This window comes from Caretta caretta, chromosome 6 (genome assembly GCF_965140235.1).
Source record: "Caretta caretta isolate rCarCar2 chromosome 6, rCarCar1.hap1, whole genome shotgun sequence".
In the NCBI taxonomy this organism is placed as follows: domain Eukaryota; kingdom Metazoa; phylum Chordata; order Testudines; family Cheloniidae; genus Caretta; species Caretta caretta.
The window spans coordinates 93,345,301-93,363,294 of record NC_134211.1 but is presented as its reverse complement, the minus strand read 5'-3'; the positions used below and the strand labels follow the sequence as shown (position 1 = coordinate 93,363,294).

The window sequence follows — 17,994 nt, the reverse complement described above, 5'->3', positions numbered from 1 at the left end:
ATAATAACAACAACAGTAATACAGTTAGCTCTTATTTAACCATCATCAGTAATAATTCACTTTGAATTATTAAATCCATTCATCCCAGTTTTTAACATATCTTCCCAACAAATCCAGAGAAGTGAGTAGAAATAGCTGATGTTTGCAGTAAATTTCCTGTATAGTTTCTATACTTGGTTTCTGACCCAATACCTAGAAAAGTGTGTTTTTTTCACAGCACAGCTGTCAAATAAAGATATATGGTTGTCTTGACTCATGGGGACATACTGACAGTGTTAAGAGAGAGCCTGTCAAGGCTGGTAAGCCTACAATTAGATCTTTTGGGGCTTAATGGCTAAATTGCTGTGCTGTAATTCTTTTACATTCATGAGAGCCACACAAAATTAGGAAATTCTATTCTGAAAACCTGTTGTTGTTTTCGAAAGTAGAGTTGGGAACCCAATAGCTCAAACAAACTTTTAAATCTGAATTATTTAAAACATCCATCAGTGAAAATGCATATTAATTTTCATTTATTTTCTATATAGAATCTTTCATACTGAGAGATCCACAAGCACTGCACACATTATGTTTATGGGGGACACTGCATTCTGGTCTTTAAAGCACAAGGCTGTGAGTTAGGAGACCTTGGGGCTGATTCAGACTTCATCTTGGTTTTACATCAGTGTATGTCTGTTGTCTTCAGTCGAGCTCTGATTAGAGCTGGGTGAATAACTGATATTTTTGGTTCATTGGCAGTTCCTCCTTCTGATGTGGAACAGGAATTTGAACTTGGGTTTCATGCATTGCAGGAGAGCACCCTAGCCACTGAACTATAGGATATTCTGGTCTTTCTTAGTCTCTCCCTGTTGAAGTTCTTCCACTTTTGATGAATAATTAACTAGTAATTGGAGTAGGGACTTGAACTAGAGTCTTCTATATCTTAGGGGAGTGTCCTAACCACCAAGCTATAGAGTAATTCTCACATTTTTTCACTGGCCCAATGACTATTCATTGTTATTCATAGTAGCAATTCATAGTATTTCATAATTTGTTTATAAAAAGTGGAACACCTTCAGTGGGAGAGAGTGAGAGACCCACAACAGAATATCCCATAGCCTAATGGTTAGGCTGTCTCTTGCAAGCTGGGGCTACTCTAGTTAAAATCCCTTCTCCACATTAGGTGGAGGGGGGGAATTGAACCTGGGGCCACATCCCACATGATTGTACTAACCACTGGGCTAAAAATTATGAAGAAGTGCACCAGCAACACCACAACCACCACCTCCTCTGGTAGTTTTGTGAATGGCACCTTACGCTCCAAACATATTTGGCAAATTCAAATCAAATTTGCAAATAGTTTCGGTTCGGCCCAAACTGTATTTTTTGGTGAATAAACTATTTGCTCTGAAAATTTTGCTCTAGCTCTAGTTCTGATATACCCCAGCATGAGTAAGATCAGCATCAGACTCCTGAGCTCTAATCCTGGCAATGTGATTTGGGGCAAGAAACTGCACCTCTCTGTGCCTCACTTTCCTTGTCTGTTAAGTGAAGCTGATGATACCTATCTCACAGAGGAGTTGGAGTGGTTGGGCAATTAGTATTTGTAAAGCACTGTGAGATTACCAAAGGGAAAAGCATTCATTCCAATTATTGTTTCTGATATTTACTCACATCAGCACTGAAATGTAGCCAGTGTTGGGGTGGGGGAGCAAACCCTTCTGCACAAAATGTGAAGAGGGAAAATTTTAGGGAGAGTCACCAGGGCAGACTTTTCAGACAAGTGAAATAAGTTGGGTAATATCCACATAGAACAGTCAGGACCTCCATTTTTAAGGTCCTTTCTGAAGAACCTCTACCCAGTAAACTTGGTGGAACTCATGTGGTCCAGGGAAAATTAGTTTTGTTTTTTTTTAAGTGTAGCTGTGCTCTGAAAAGTGACATTATAAAAATGGCTTTGTGGGGTTCTATGTATGTTGTTTCTCAGTCACTTCATAACAAATTTACCGAGTTTACAAATCTGATTTTTTTTTTTGTAACTGCCAGCTTTGAAAATTAAACCTGTGTTCTGAATGTGAAATTGAGTTCCTTCTGACTCGTATAATCATCATCATAAGTACTGAAGGTTCTGAGACTGGAACTTAGTTAATAAATCTTTGGGTGAAATGTGTGCCTGATTAGACCCTAGCTTACTCTTCAGTAGCTGTGTTGACTCTGCAAATTCACCTGTGAGTAAAGGTGGGAAAAACTTTGCTTTTTTCAGTCAAGTATGTAGAGAAATGATGAACTTGTGGTGAAATCACTGAATAAGGATTCAAAAGATCTGATTTCACTCAATGCTTTGTCACAGACATCTTGTGTAATTGTGGGCAAGTCATTTAATCTCTCTGTGCTTCAGCTCCCCATTGGTAAAATGCGGGCAGCATTACTTAATTTCTCCTTCCCTTTGTCTGTTAGATTTTAAGATATTTGGGGCTGAGGCTGTCTCACTATGGATTTGTAGAGCACCTAGCACAATAAAGCCACTAGCTTTGGTGAGGATGTATAGTCATGCAAATAATAAATAGTTATAATGATATCATAATTAAGGCTACGATTTAGTCATGGGTACTTTTAGTAAAAGTAAATGGACAGGTCACCGGCAATAAACAAAAACTCACGGCCTGTGACTTCTCTATGACATATACGCATGACTAAATCTTAGCGGGGGGGGGGGGGGGCGGCGGCGGCACTGCTTGGGGGAGGGACCCCGGGAGGGGCCCGGGGCCAGCTGTACCAGCTGCTTGGCTGCTGTAGCCGCCCCCAGAGCCACCCACTCACCGCTGCTTCATCCGTCCTGAGACCACTGCTGGGGGCTGCAAAGAGGTAGCTGCTCCAACCGCCCAGGACCGCTGCTCAGGCAGTCCCCAAGGTCAGCCGCACTGGCCACTGCTTGGGGCCGCCCAAACAGTGGCTGGTGCGTCTGGCCCAGGGGCCGCTGCAGCAGTGGCTGGTGCAACTGGCTGCAGAGCCGCTCCAGCACCAGCCATTGGGCTGTCCCCAGAGCCACCTGAGCAACTGGCCCTGGGGTCAGCCACGCTGGCCACTGCAGAAGTCACAGAGGTTGTGGAAAATCAATGAATCCATGACAGACACGGAGCCCTAATCATAATAGATGGACTTTAATTCAAGGAGAACCTCGGCTGAGTAAGCATTTTTGTGTAGCCGTTTTTCTGACCATAAATATCCACCCTTATTTCCCTGACCCAACACCTCAAGAAAGAATGGTTACAAATACTGGATTTTTAAGAAAAAGCCTCACATATTTACTAAGAGTGCATTTTCCAAGACAGAGAAGTGCTCTCAAAGGGATATTTCTGCTGTACTACAACTTTATCAGATCCTACAAGCTAAGCAGTGTCGTTCCTGATTTGTATTTGAATGGAGACCTCCAAAAAACACCAAAGTACTGTAGAAAATGGTGGTCGTGGGTCTGTATATAGAATTCTTCCTTCCAAGTCCATCTGCCATGGATTGCAGATACGTAATATAGATCTGCTACTCAGGGTTCAGTCCATATCCAGATTTTTAGTTCCGGCCTATCTCTAGTACTGTATGTCTATATAACCCTGTTTGAAAACTTGCCACTTGGTACAATTTGAAGTACAAATTTCAAATATGAATTTGGCAGCATTTGGTCCCTTATGCTGGAGGTTTTTGATTATTTTATATAGGAAGACAAAATTATATTTATTAAATGTGAGTTCTGTCATGTTTCCTACTTGGTATGCCATGTAGGTGGTGGTTGTCATTTAAATGCTTGAAAATTGTGCTTTTATTGAGTGTTTTCCGACATTAAGCCACAATAACTATCTGACTGCAGTATTATAGAGAGCTAGATTTTTAATCCTTTGCTGTGAAGGTAGGGTTTGATTTGAGGTTCTGTTCGTATTTCAGTTTGAAATGATACATTTGAAAATGATGCTTCCATACTATGGGGAAGAATCTCTCTTCTAGATCCTGCTAAGTACAGCAGAGTCCTAGAATATTACAGCACACTTCCAGCAAATTTCACTTTGCTGTAGGATGAACGAGTTAAGCGCTTCAACACTGTTTTTCTCCTTCCAAGGCTAATGTTAGTTGTCCCCCATATGTCAGTGGGAGGGTGGGGTTGGGCAAAAGTAGGCACTTCTCTTTGTAATTACGGTTCACAGCCTCTGTTGCACCCCACTACACTGACTCATTTACGTAGTGCATTGGCTGATTTATCACGTCTGTGTTGCTTTTTTTTTTCTTTTCATTTCCAAGGCATTGTAAGATAGTACCCTCAGAACATCTTTCTTATTTTTTTATGTATTAAGGGAAAGTTACAATAAAACATTAACATATGACATTGTACTTTACTTATTCAGGATCAGGGTAATATTCAAGGAGTTTGACTAAAGATTATGGCTTGCTGGCAGGGGAGCCCTCCTCCTCTGAATACTCTAAAAAGGGTGACCACATTTCTAAATACCTATCCTCTTTTTGGAGCTTCTCTTGTGTACATACTTTCTGTGAAAGTTTTTCCATTATAAGGACACTCCATATTTTACTATACCACAATTCCCTAGAAGGAGAAGTCACATTTTTCCAATATTGTGCAATACAAAGTCTAACAATAAAAAATAAATTAATTTATTGTTCCATTTAAAATGTAGATCCTTTACTGGAGCATTAGGTAAACAGATATGGGGATCTCTAGGAAGCTGGCATTTTGACATGAAGTGAATCTCTTCAATAATTTCCTCTCCAAACTGTCTAATTCCTGGACACAACCACCACATGTGCAAGTATGTTCCCTTTTCCCCACAACCTCTCCAACAGAGCTCCTCCCTAGCAGCAAAAATATGATGGATCTTAACTGGAGTCATATGCAATCAGTAACGTAATTTATAAAAAAAAAATTCTTTCTGAGCTACACAAAAGCAGCTGTATCTAAATACCCCTAACTAATTTTGTTTTTCCCCCATGAAAGAAATAAATTGAATTCCATGATATGATTTAGTGTTTGGGGAAAGTTGTAAGGAATCATTGATTAATCAATATTTATTAGCAAGGGGGAAAAAGCCTTTTATTTTTTAATTTGATTGTTTTCATCTTAACATCCGGGTTCTGTAGAGAGTCTCTTACACCTTTATCACCAGCAGTGCAATAAAGTTCCTATATTTCTCGCCCTGAATGCCAGTATTTAATCAGCCTTTACTGTTTTGAATGTCTATTAGCGATACTCTTATTTACACGAGCAGACTAGGTTTCTTTCTTTAGGTACTCTTTCACCTTACAAAAACAGTCAGACCTTTTTTATGTGTTTCCAGGAATCTCATCGTCAGAAGGAGATAATTGAAGAGAGATACACTAAATACAAGGAAATTGTGGGCTCTCTACAGCAGCAGCTGGAGGATTCAAAGCGCAGAATCAAAAACTTCAAAGTATGTCTGTCTCCTTTCTCTTGTGTTGTTCCCTCTTGTATTCAGTCACCAGCAGATGCACATTTTATGGAGATTAGCTCAAGTTTCAGGCATTGACTAAAATCCTATATGAGCAATGTTTCTGCTTCAGTTATCAGGCCTCGCCTGCCAAGTGTGCAGCCAAATGGGCCCCAGTTCTGTCAGCATTTATTCCCTAGAAACACCCCTTTGCACTTTTTCTATTTGCTTTCCTTCTGGTCCTCTAACTTAAAAGGTAAATTTAGAGATCTAATTTTCCCCAATTCCCCAAGTGAAAAGTACCCTGATCCCAGAGGTGAAAGTAAGCCGGTACGCAAGAGCTGGTGCACCATACCGGAGCAGCCCGGCTTCCCCAGGCGGCAATTTAAAGGGCTTGGGGCTCCCAGCAGTGGCCTCTAGAGCCCTGCTGCTGGAACCCTGTGGTAGCGGCTGTGGGGCTCTGGCGGCTATTTAAAGGACCGGAGCAGGAGAAGCAGGGGAGCCCTGGGCCCTTTAAATAGCCCCCGGAGCCCCGGTTGCTGCTGCTATCCCGGTGGGGGAGGGGAGAAGGGGGAGGAGAAAGAGTGGGGGGGCACTTACCTCACAGGGTGGGCTGGGGCTGGCTCTGACCCACTCAGCCCCTCCCCTTCCAGGGGCCTGAGCTGGCCCCAGCGTACCGATAAGTCACTCGACTTACTTTCACCCCTGCCTGATCCCCTCTCTCAGCTACCAATCTTATCTACTTACAGCAAAGTGCTTATTCATAATGTCATTTCTCACTGGTTACACTGCTAATAGCTGCTTCCTTTAATTGGAAATTGAGAATTTCTTGTGGCACAGTGTGTCAGGGCAGCTTCCTGCGCCAGTGAAGAAGGAGTTAAAGAGCTCATAAATCTTTTAAGGATGGGTCCTCAAAAGGGGGGATCCAGGCTCATGCTGGGTGGCATCTGGTAAAAAAACTGCACTAGAGTACAGAGCTCCCTGGTCCCAGGCAACAGGCTGTCTACTGAGAAAACTGCTTGAGAGCACCAGCCACACTGAGCCCTCTGCTGAAAAAGAGGGACCAGCTTTTCCTTTCTTTTCTTTGTGAATCCCTGGGATTCAGCCAGGGTTGTTCGGACATGCAAGGGATAAGGAGCCCAGATCTTCCTCCCAAGGACTATTGGGCTTTACCCTACATGAGGCTGCAAGGACCCGGCCCATTTGTGAGCCATGGATATCTTTTGCCTTTTTCTTTTGGATTATTTTAGCCCCAGCCAGAAGAGGGCAAACTCCCTAAGAGTTCATAGAATCATAGAATCATAGAATATAAGGGTTGGAAGGGACCCCAGAAGGTCATCTAGTCCAACCCCCTGCTCAAAGCAGGACCAATTCCCAGTTAAATCATCCCAGCCAGGGCTTTGTCAAGCCTGACCTTAAAAACCTCCAAGGAAGGAGATTCTACCACCTCCCTAGGTAACGCATTCCAGTGTTTCACCACCCTCATAGTGAAAAAGTTTTTCCTAATATCCAATCTAAACCTCCCCCACTGCAGCTTGAGACCATTACTCCTCGTTCTGTCATCTGATACCATTGAGAACAGTCTAGAGCCATCCTCTTTGGAACCCCCTTTCAGGTAGTTGAAAACAGCTATCAAATCCCCCCTCATTCTTCTCTTCTGCAGGCTAAACAATCCCAGCTCCCTCAGCCTCTCCTCATAACTCATGTGTTCCAGACCCCTAATCATTTTTGTTGCCCTTCGCTGGACTCTCTCCAATTTATCCACATCCTTCTTGAAGTGTGGGGCCCAAAACTGGACACAGTACTCCAGATGAGGCCTCACCAATGTCGAATAGAGGGGAACGATCACGTCCCTCGATCTGCTCGCTATGCCCCTACTTATACATCCCAAAATGCCATTGGCCTTCTTGGCAACAAGGGCACACTGCTGACTCATATCCAGCTTCTCGTCCACTGTCACCCCTAGGTCCTTTTCCGCAGTTATGTATCCCAAGTACATAACACAGACTACAGTCATGCTGCCATCCAGAGAAGGATATCCAAGATAAGAGAGGGGCACCTCCCCCGCTTAACCCAGGGGGCAGTCAGAGAGATACAACTTATCACACACAGAAACAGGCAACAGATGATGGCAAAGACCAAAATAAAACAAAAGGTCCTTACCAATATTCTCACAAAACAACAGAGACAAAGTGAAACTCCCTTTCTTTCAACTATTTTTCAGGCCAGTGGTCAAACTCTAGTCAAGTTGCCCATGCTCCTCTTGACCTGCTGCTCACAAACAGGGAAGAACTGGTAGGGGAAGTAGAAGTGGGTGGCAACTGGGCAGCAGTGACCGTGTGATGGTCAAGTTCAGGATCCTGACAAAAGGAAGAAAGGAGAGCAGCAGAATATAAACCCTGGACTTCAGAAAAGCAGACTTTGCCCATCAGTCCCCTAAGGGAGTCAGAGTCCTCTGGGAGGCTAATATGAGGGGGAAAGGAGTCCAGGAGAGCTGGCTGTATTTCAAAGAAGCATTATTAAGGGTGCAGGAACAAACTATCCCGATGTATAGAAAGAATAGTAAATATGGCAGGCAACCAGTTTGGCTCAACAGAGAAATCTTCAGTGACCTTAAACACAAAAAGGAAGCTTACAAGAAGTGGAAACTTGGACAGATGACTAGGGAGGAGGATAAAAATATTGCTCGAGTATGCAGGGGTTTAATCAGAAAGGCCAAAGGACAATTGGAGTTGCAGCTAGCAACGGATGTGAAGGGTAAAAAGAAGGGTTTCTACAGATATGTTAGCAACAAGAAGAAGGTCCGGGAAAGTGTGTGAACCTTACTGCATGGGGGAGGCAACCTAGTGACAGATGATGTGGAAAAAGCTGAAGTACTCAATGCTTTTTTTGCCTTGGTCTTCACAGACAAGGTTAGCTCCCAGACTGCTGCACTGGGTAGCACAGTACTGGGGGGAGGTGAGCAGCCCTGGTGAAAGAACAGGTTAAGGACTATTTAGTAAATCTGGACATGCATAAGTCCCTGGGGCTGGATGCAATGCATTGGAGGGTGCAGAAGGAGTTGGCTGATGTGATTGCAGAGCTATTGGCCACTATCTTTGAAAACTCGTGGCAATTGGGGGAGGTCCAGGATGATTAGAAAAAAGCAAATATAATGCCCATATTTAAAAAAAGGAAGAAGGAGATTCTGGGGAACTACAGATGGGTCATCCTCACCTCAGTCACTGGAAAAATCATGGAGCAGGTCCTCAATCCATTTTGAAGCACTTAGAGGAGAGGAAGGTGATTAGGAACAATCAACATGGATTCACCAAGGGCAAGTCATGCCTGACCAACCTGATTGCCTTCTATGATGAGATAACTGGCTCTGTGGATAGGGGGAAAGCGGTGGATGTGATATATCTTGACTTTAGCAAAGCTTTTTATACGGTCTCCCACAGTATTCTTGCCAGCAAGTTAAAGAAGTATGGATTGGATGAATGGACAATAAGGTGGAAAGAAAGTTGGGTAGATCGTCGGGCTCAATGGGTTGTGATCAACGACTCGATGTCTAGTTGGCAGCCGGTATCAAGCGGAGTGTCCCAGCGGTTGGTCCTGGGGCCGGTTTTGTTCAACATCTTCATTAATGATCTGGATGATGGGATGGATTGCACCCTCAGCAAATTTACAGATGACACTAAGCTGGGGGGAGAGGTAGATATGTTGGAGGGTAGGAATAGGGTCCAGAGTGACCTCGACAAATTGGAGGATTGGGGCAAAAGAAATCTGATGAGGTTCAGCAAGGGCAAGTGCAGAGTCCTACTCTTAGGATGGAAGAATGCCCTGCACTGCTACAGGCTGGGGTCCAACTGGCTAAGCGGCAGTTCTGCAGAAAAGCACGGGGCGATTACAGTGGATAAGGACCTGGATATGAGTCAACAGTGTGCCCTTTTTGTCACAAAGGCTAATGACATATCGGGCTGCATTAGTAGGAGCGTTGCCAGCAAATCAAGGGAAGTGATTATTCCCCTCTATTCGGCACTGGTGAGGCCACATCTGGAGTATTTCATCCCGTTTTGCCCCCACCCCCCACTACAGAAAGGATGTGGGCAAATTGGAGGGAGTCCAATGGAGGGCAACGAATATGGTTAGGGGGCTGGGGCACATGACTTACCAAGAGAAGCTGAGGGAACTGGGCTTATGTAGTCTGCAAAAGAGAAGAGTGAGGGGGGATTTGATAGCAGCCTTCAACTACCTGAAGGGGAGTTCCAAAGAGGATGGAGCTAGGCTGTTCTCAGTGGTTGCAGATGACAGAACAAGGACCAATGGTCTCAAGTTGCAGTGGGGGAGTCTAGGTTGGATATTAGGAAACACTATTTCACTAGAAGGGTGGTGAAGCACTGAAATGTGTTACCTAGAGAGGTGGTGGAATCTCCATCCTTAGAGGTTTTAAGGCCCAGCTTGATAAAGCCCTGGCTGGGATGATTTAGTTGGTGTTGGTCCTGCTTTGAGCAGGGGGTTGGACTAGATGACCTCCTGAGGTCTCTTCCAATCCTAATCTTCTATTACTCTATGAAGATTCCAAGCTACGTTCAATGATTTAGTTGTATTTGGGGGGCTTAGTTTTGTTTTGGGGTAGTATGTAATGTCTAATGTCTACAGATTCTGAGCACATAAGCATGGAATTATTTATCTATTTCCTCTGGCAGAAAAATAAGAGAGGTGTTCTGGGCATTGACTTTGCAGCTGACAGTGTTGCTATAGTAAGAAGCCCATGGCTTCCCTGACATGTCCAAGCTATACTTCTTGCACACTAACAGGAAGTGTGCAAGGCAGCATTCATTTCAGTTCAAGTGCTGGAGATAACCTTCAACTTCCCCCACTTCTCATGTCCCTCCACAGCAGTTACCATCAGCAATTACCAGATTTCAAAACCTGTTGAAATGTTGGCTGGCAGCAAGGCCTGCATCAGCTGAGAGTGTAATGCAATATTGCACTAAGCTGACCAAGCTCACTGTGCTGGCTTGATCTGAACTTATATTAAGAACCCAATACTTGGATTATTCCAAAATAATAATTTCCCCTTTCTTTAGACAACAGGAAACATTTAATGGCTTCCCTTTAGTCATTAGGCCTAATTTGGTTTTTGCACAATATAGAGTCTTCTTTGCTGTCACAGCTGTTCCAAATAGAACAGAATATTCAAAGCAGGTAACAGAAGGGTGCTAATCTGATTTCAGTGATCAGCGTAGCTTAGTTCAAGAAATCGCTCTTTATTGCTTGCATTTCTTACCATGCACTGAATTGTCTTATCTGCCTCAAATACACTATTGTTTTGCTTCTTTATGTTATTGTTACAATTTATCATTAGCTATTCTATCACTCAGCCTTATGGAAGAGAGGGAGATCGAGAGAGATCAAAGTTCCTGCTTGCTAACCGTTTCAATTCACACTTTATATACAGTGCAGTACTCTCACTGTATAAAGTAGCCAAGTATTTGTTAAGTGATAAGCAAGTGTATGTTAAAAGAGAGTTTTTATAAAGAGCTTCTGTGGTGTGCAGTAGCCTTATATCAACCTTTTTACATACAGCTTCTTGCCTGAGTCAGCCTCCCTCCTCCTGTACGACCTTCAACCCCTTCCTCACTGAACGTACTTCTTTCAGCTTGCTTTCTCACATTAATCTCAGAGAAGGCTCTATTTGGTCTCACTTTATGACCTGATTATTTTATTTTAAGCAACAAAAATAAAAACAAACACAAACCAGAAAGTTCATGATCACTCTTTGTAGATTGCTATCCCAAGATCAATTTTGCCCTGTCCCTTTGTTTTCAGTTGGCTCCTCTCCTTCTCACCTCCCTCCCATACTCTCTGATTTCATCTGTTGAATTTAGGCTCATGACAGGCTCTAAAAACCTGATTGCTTAGAAGAGCAGGACAAGTTAGTTATAAGTACTATCTCGACAGATTAAAATGTCAGATTTCCTGCAATGGGGGAGGTGGGGAGTGGGCTGAGTAACATTATGCATAATACTGAGCTGTCAGTCAGGGGGCTGAAAGATAGTGGAGAAAAGAGAACTGAGGGTAGGGGAAGGGAGCAGGAGGAAGGGCAGAACACAGGAATAGAACTGATGATAAAACAATATGTAGAATAACAAAATGAAATAAGAGAGAGAAAATTTACAGTGATGGGCACTATGCTACATAGAACTGAATGTTTTAAGAAAAGTTCCCTGCCCTGAACAGCTTACAACCTAAATATGCAAACAACACCAACAAAAAGCAAAACCATGAAGAATGTGGGGAAGGGTGTAACAGAGAAGCTGCCAACTCTGCAAATGGAGAGGCTTCTTGCAATGCAGAGATTGCAGGTGAAGTATTGGCCCCAAGTACTGCTTGTTAATAGGTCTGTTTTAAGATGGGATTTTTGGAGGGAGTGAAGATGAAGGAAGAACAGCTTTACAGTTCCATATTCAGGGAAAAATCCTGAAATTTGGTTTTCCTTTTAAAGTTTATTACTGTAGGGTGTATATTGTAGGTACCAAGTGTGTCAATGAGGGGGATTAATGTGTGTAATTCCCATTAGTATTAATAGGAGCAAATCCCCTGTACATTAATGGGACAAAAGCTCCCTTTTAGTCTCTAAATTAATGCGGGGGGGACAGTTTCCAAAGTGTAATACAAGAATGATAAATTGCAGGATGCTTTTAAGAAAATCCCCTGATGCTGTTTGTGAGGAAATTGAATAGCAAAATATAATATTCTATGAACTAATACATGAGTGTTATCATCCCTTCTCATCTGAAGAAATAAAGTAATTTAGAAACTAAGCCAACCTGTTAATCTTGTTTTGGTGAGCAATATATCTAAAGACCCCTTGCTTCAATGCTAAAACAGATTTCCAGATATTTTTGGTTAAATTGCATTGTTTAAATGTTCTTCTCTAGCCGCTCAACCAAGTGCCTCCTCTCAACAAAGTAATATGTTGTATGCACATATCCAGATGCTCTTTACTGTATAAATAAGAACAGCATATATGGGATTTTACTTTATTTTAAAATTGGGAGGAAAAATGGAAAAGCAATTTCAGGTTTTCATAGGTGAAATATCAAACCTGTATTTAAAAGATAAAAGTTTTGGATTTAATTCATGGGAGGGGAAAATGGATTTGAGTTTTGCAGTTACTTAGTTTTCTTGTTGGAACAAGTTGATGTGGATCAGTGTTCAGTTGTGTCATCAATGCATGCATGCTCTGTCCTTCTGTTTCATTCTGGGGTCTACATGTGATTATACAGGAAAGGAACCATGCCACATTTATACAGCTTGTTATAGTGGCAAGAAGCAACCAAGCTCCCTGGGCAAAGCAGGGAAAGTAGCTTCTTTCCAGGAGTTACGAATGTTGACAAGGACAAGAAATTTGGGACAAAATCAGATTTAAACCTAACTACAAGATTTATGTTCTGTGGATTGGAATCAGAGTTTATCAGTTTAATGCTAAAAAATACCATCTCTGTGTATAACCAAACTGGAGGCTGTTTTTAATCTCAGTAAATAAGGAGATATATAACTTAAGTACTGCACATTTTTCACAGAAAGCATGTTCATTGCCTTTCTTAGGATGAGAAAATGGATGCTGATGTTTCTGACATACAAGCGGCAGCTTTCTCCTCCAACTGGCGGACTAAAACCAGCTTTATGTCCAGCTCACTGCTTTCAGATTCAGGCTGTAAGTATTGGGTATCCTCTGTTTTTAAAACTATTTTAGTGGAATGATAGAGACCCCGTTGAAATCATCATAGGATTCTTGCTGGCTTTCAGCTTCAGGCACTGAATTTATCCTGTAGTTAGTGCTATGTCACACTGGGATTTTTTTCCATTTGGAAATACTGCATTTTGTCAGCAAAGTCCAGAAGAAAGAAAATTACATGCATTGTAATATGAATCCTGGAAGTGGGAACCTTAGCTTTAAAACACACTGCATTTCCAGGCCACATGCAAAATACCCAACCAAAGCACCCCATGCAGATTCCTATTAATTATTCTGTCTGACATTAGAGCCAGTGGAGTGTAACAGCAGAAGTAGAATTCCCTATCCATGACCTCCTTTTTGGAAAGTTGCTGTTTGGTTGCAACTTCTAGCCCACGAGTCTATGCATAACGGGTCACAAGAGGCTGCAGCGGTCTCTCAAAGAGGTAGTGATGTGATGAATGGGAGACCCTGAAGGGATCTTAAGCTCCAACTCTGATGAAGTTGCTTCTTTTTTGAACACTACTAAACCATCTCTGCCACAACTGACTTACAAAAATACCTCTGAAGAGATTTTTTGCCAGTTTGCAGCAGGCATCAGATATTTTTTTAAAAAATCCTGAAGCACAATACTACCCCTACAATTTTGTCACACGCACCCCCCCCCAAATAATTTCAACATATACAGGTTGAATGCTGTACTATACATTTGCAACATTGTACTCTGTATTTTTTCTGAAACAGTGTCACAGTTCAGTGTTACCTGCACCTTTCATCCCTTTTTGGTCTCTCTGAGTGGCCCCAACACAGGTGTCAGAACAACGCTTCCTCAGCTCTCGTCCCCTAATGCCCCTACTCTATTTGCGCTATATTGATGACATCTTCATCATCTGGACCCATGGAAAAGAAGCCCTTGAGGAATTCCACCATGATTTCAACAATTTCCATCCCACCATCAACCTCAGCCTGGACCAGTCCACACAAGAGATACACTTCCTGGACACTATAGTGTTAATAAGCGATGGTCACATAAACACCACCCTATACCTGAAGCCTACTGACCGCTATACTTACCTACATGCCTCCAGCTTTCATCCAGACCACACCACACAATCTATTGTCTACAGCCAAGCTCTACGGTACAACCGCATTTGCTCCAACCCCTCAGACAGAGACAAACACCTACAAGATCTCTATCAAGCGTTCTTACAACTACAATACCCACCTGCTGAAGTGAAGAAACAGATTGACAGAGCCAGAAGAGTATCCAGAAGTTACCTACTACAGGACAGGCCCAACAAAGAAAATAACAGAACGCCACTAGCCATTACCTTCAGCCCCCAACTAAAACCTCTCCAGCACATCATCAAGGATCTATAACCTATCCTGAAGGACGACCCATCACTCTCATGGATCTTGGGAGACAGGACAGTCCTTGCTTACAGACAGCCCCCCAACCTGAAGCAAATACTTACCAGCAACCACACACCACACAACAGAACCACTAACCCAGGAACCTATCCTTGCAACAAAGCCCATTTCCAACTGTGTCCACATATCTATTCAGGGGACACCATCATAGGGCCTAATCACATCAGCCACACTGTCAGAGGCTCGTTCACCTGCACATCCACCAATGTGATATATGCCATCATGTGCCAGCAATGCTCCTCTGCCATGTACATTGATCAAACTGGACAGTCTCTACGTAAAAGAATAAAGGGACACAAATCAGACGTCAAGAATTATAACATTCAAAAACCAGCTGGAGAACACTTCAATCTCTCTTGTCACTCGATTACATACCTAAAAGTGGCAATTCTTCAACAAAAAAACTTCAAAAACAGACTCCAACGAGAGACTGCTGAATTGGAATTAATTTGCAAATTGGACACCATTAAATTAGGCTTGAATAAAGAATGGGAGTGGATGTGTTATTACACAAAGTAAAACTATTTCCCCATGTTTATTTCCCCCCCTACTGTTCCTCACACATTCTTGTCAACTGCTGGAAATGGCCCACCTTGATTATCACTACAAAAGTTTTTTTTTTCTCTCCTGCTGCTATTAGTTCACCTTACCTGATCACTCTCATTACAGTGTGTGTGGTAACACCCATGGTTTCATGTTCTCTGTGTATATAAAATCTCCCCACTGTATTTTCCACTGCATGCATCCGATGAAGTGAGCTGTAGCTCACAAAAGCTTATGCTCCAAATAAATTTTTTAGTCTCTAAGGTGCCATAAGTACTCCTTTTCTTTCAGCATAGGTGACAGGCCTTGAGTCCTCACCTCCTCTATGTGGAATCCTGTCGTTCTGTCACTCTTAAACTGTCACACAGGGGTGCTGCACTTTCTGTACCAACTATGATTGCTCAGCAGACCCAATGTGTTTGGCTACCTTGGTTCTTCCCTTCTGAGCCATGACCAGTGGTAAATAGTTACCCAAAACAACCTTTTTAAAACCAAGTATTGTTTAATCACAACAGTAGATACACAGCATGTCATGACAATAGGTTTTGAAACACAATAAGAGGTCTACACACATATCTGTTTTGTCTATAGGCTTAGGTAGGCAAGCTTATCCCAGATACCCCAATCTCTGGGAACTTGAAGTTCAGTCTGCTCCCCAGAGGAGTTATTTAAGTTAAGCACCAATGTGAACACAAGAACAAATGGCTATAAACAGGCTATCGACAAGTTTAGGCTCAAAATTAGGTGACAGTTTCTAACCATCAGAGGAGTGAAGTTCTGGAATAGCCTTCCAAGGGGAGCAGTGGGGGCAAAAAACCTAATTGGCTTCAAGACTGAACTTCATAAGTTGATCGAGGGGATGGTATGATAGGACTGCCTACAGTGATATACGGCCCATCAGTGACTGCCAGTAGCAAAAATCCCCAGCAGCCAAAGATGGGACAGTAGATGGGGAGGGCTCTGAGTTACTACAGATAATTCCTTCCCAGGTATCTGCCTGGTGGGTCTTGCGGACATGCTCAGGGTCCAACTGATCACCATGTTTGGGGTCAGAAAGGAATTTTTCCCCCAGTCAGATTGACAGAGACCCTGGAGCGGGGAGTTCACCTTCCTCTGCAGCATGGGGCACAGGTCATTTACAGGTTTAAAATAGTGTAAATGGTGAATTCTCTAACTTGAAGTCTTTAAACCATGATTGGAGGACTTCAGAAACTCAGCCAGAGGTTAGGGGTCTATTACAGAAGTGGGTGGGTGAGGTTCTGTGGCCTGCAATATGCAGGAGGTCAGACTAGATGATCACAATGGTCCCTTCTGACCTTAAAGTGTATGAGGTAAATGACCCCAATATTATCTTTTAAATACCAGCAAGTGGAGCTATCTGAAGCTATTGTTCTCTTTCCTGCACATGTGCAAATAACCCCTGCCTGAATTAACCTCTTGCAATCCTATAGCATGAAACACAATACCAATCAACCACAATATATAATATTCATAAAATATTACAGGCATCCCCATGTCCTTCACACAGAGTAGAGATATTCTCTGAGTGGCATTTATAGGAGTTTATTAGCCAAGTAATTTTTACCTACTTCAGCAGTTGTGGTTCTGAAAAACAATTTTGGAAAGTAAACAAATAGATTTACCAATCCCTTATTCTTCCTCTCTGACCCTAGATAGGGCTTCCTGCAGACTAATATAAATACAATGTTTTGGTTGGAACTCTTTGTTAAAATATTGGCAGACTGAAGGTTGCCAGACCCTGAGTGAGGATTATAGGCAGGCAGAAAGTGATGAGGGGATGGGAAACAATTTTATATTCCATCCCTCTGTGTGTGGAGTGGGGGTAAGATAGCTATGTAGAGAGGGAATTGGATTGCATCCACTTATGTTACCTGACAAAGGGCCTTGCAAAACTATGGGCCATCTCTAATCCTGTAAAGTGGTAATTAGCGCTTCCATAGCAATCTTCAATTTTATAGCACTTAGAAATGATATTGATTGTATAGGTTTCAGAGTAACAGCCGTGTTAGTCTGTATTTGCAAAAAGAAAAGGAGTACTTGTGGCACCTTAGAGACTAACCAGTTTATTTGAGCATAAGCTTTCGTGAGCTACAGCTCACTTCATCGGATGTATGGGATTATCATCTTCCTTTCATCATACTACTTCTGTTACAGTCCTTGGTTATGAATCCTTGACAGTCACCTCTTAATTTAGTATCAATCAGATGAAACACTATAACATACTTCTGTGAAACCCTACAGAAAAGCTAACAATTTATTCCCCCTTGGTCTGCTGCTCCAGCACATCTGAGCTCTTATATCTACACAGCACAAGGAATCTCGCCACAGAATCAGCAGAGATACTCTTTTTTTTTTTTTTTTAGGTGGAAGTCCTGACACAGTCTGTCTTGCAGTGCAATCTAGTAACTACCTCTGACATTCTATCAACTATCTCAGTGTTGTAATTGAAATCAATATATTTGAAAATGTAGAAAAAAATCCAAAAATATTTACAATAAATTTAAATTTGTATTCTATTATTGTTTAACAGTGCGATTAAAACTGTGATTAATCAAAACTATTTTTTAATCTAGTTGATTTGTTTTGCATTAATCGCTTGAGTTAACTGTGATTAATTGACAGCCCTACTTTGCAGTGATGGGAATAAATACAAACGTGGAGTCTGTGTTTGTGTATTATTACATCTATCCTTGATTAAATTTGATTTTCTTCCAAATAAGAACTGGAATCACAATTAGCAACAATCATTTTTATAACATTAATGGATTTCTGTATGGGAAGTAGCAGTGGTCTACCTGATTCAGGGGACTGGTAATGGGATAAAAATTCTATCACCTCTAGATCACT

General features: G+C 42.2%; 1 protein-coding gene across 10 annotated transcripts in view; it reads left to right on the top strand.

The window, feature by feature from the left end:
* Positions 1–17,994, top strand: part of CEP128 (centrosomal protein 128) — a 444,758-nt gene that overhangs the window by 413,009 nt on the left and 13,755 nt on the right. For 9 of the 10 annotated variants that reach the window (XM_048853234.2, XM_048853235.2, XM_075129813.1 and 6 more), the window contains 2 exons: positions 5,316–5,429; positions 13,023–13,131. In XM_048853234.2, coding sequence (XP_048709191.1) covers positions 5,316–5,429; positions 13,023–13,131 — 223 coding nt within the window. Of the gene's footprint in view, positions 1–5,315; positions 5,430–13,022; positions 13,132–17,510; positions 17,813–17,994 lie in introns of those variants that run through there. The other variant, XM_048853232.2, reaches the window with a different exon arrangement.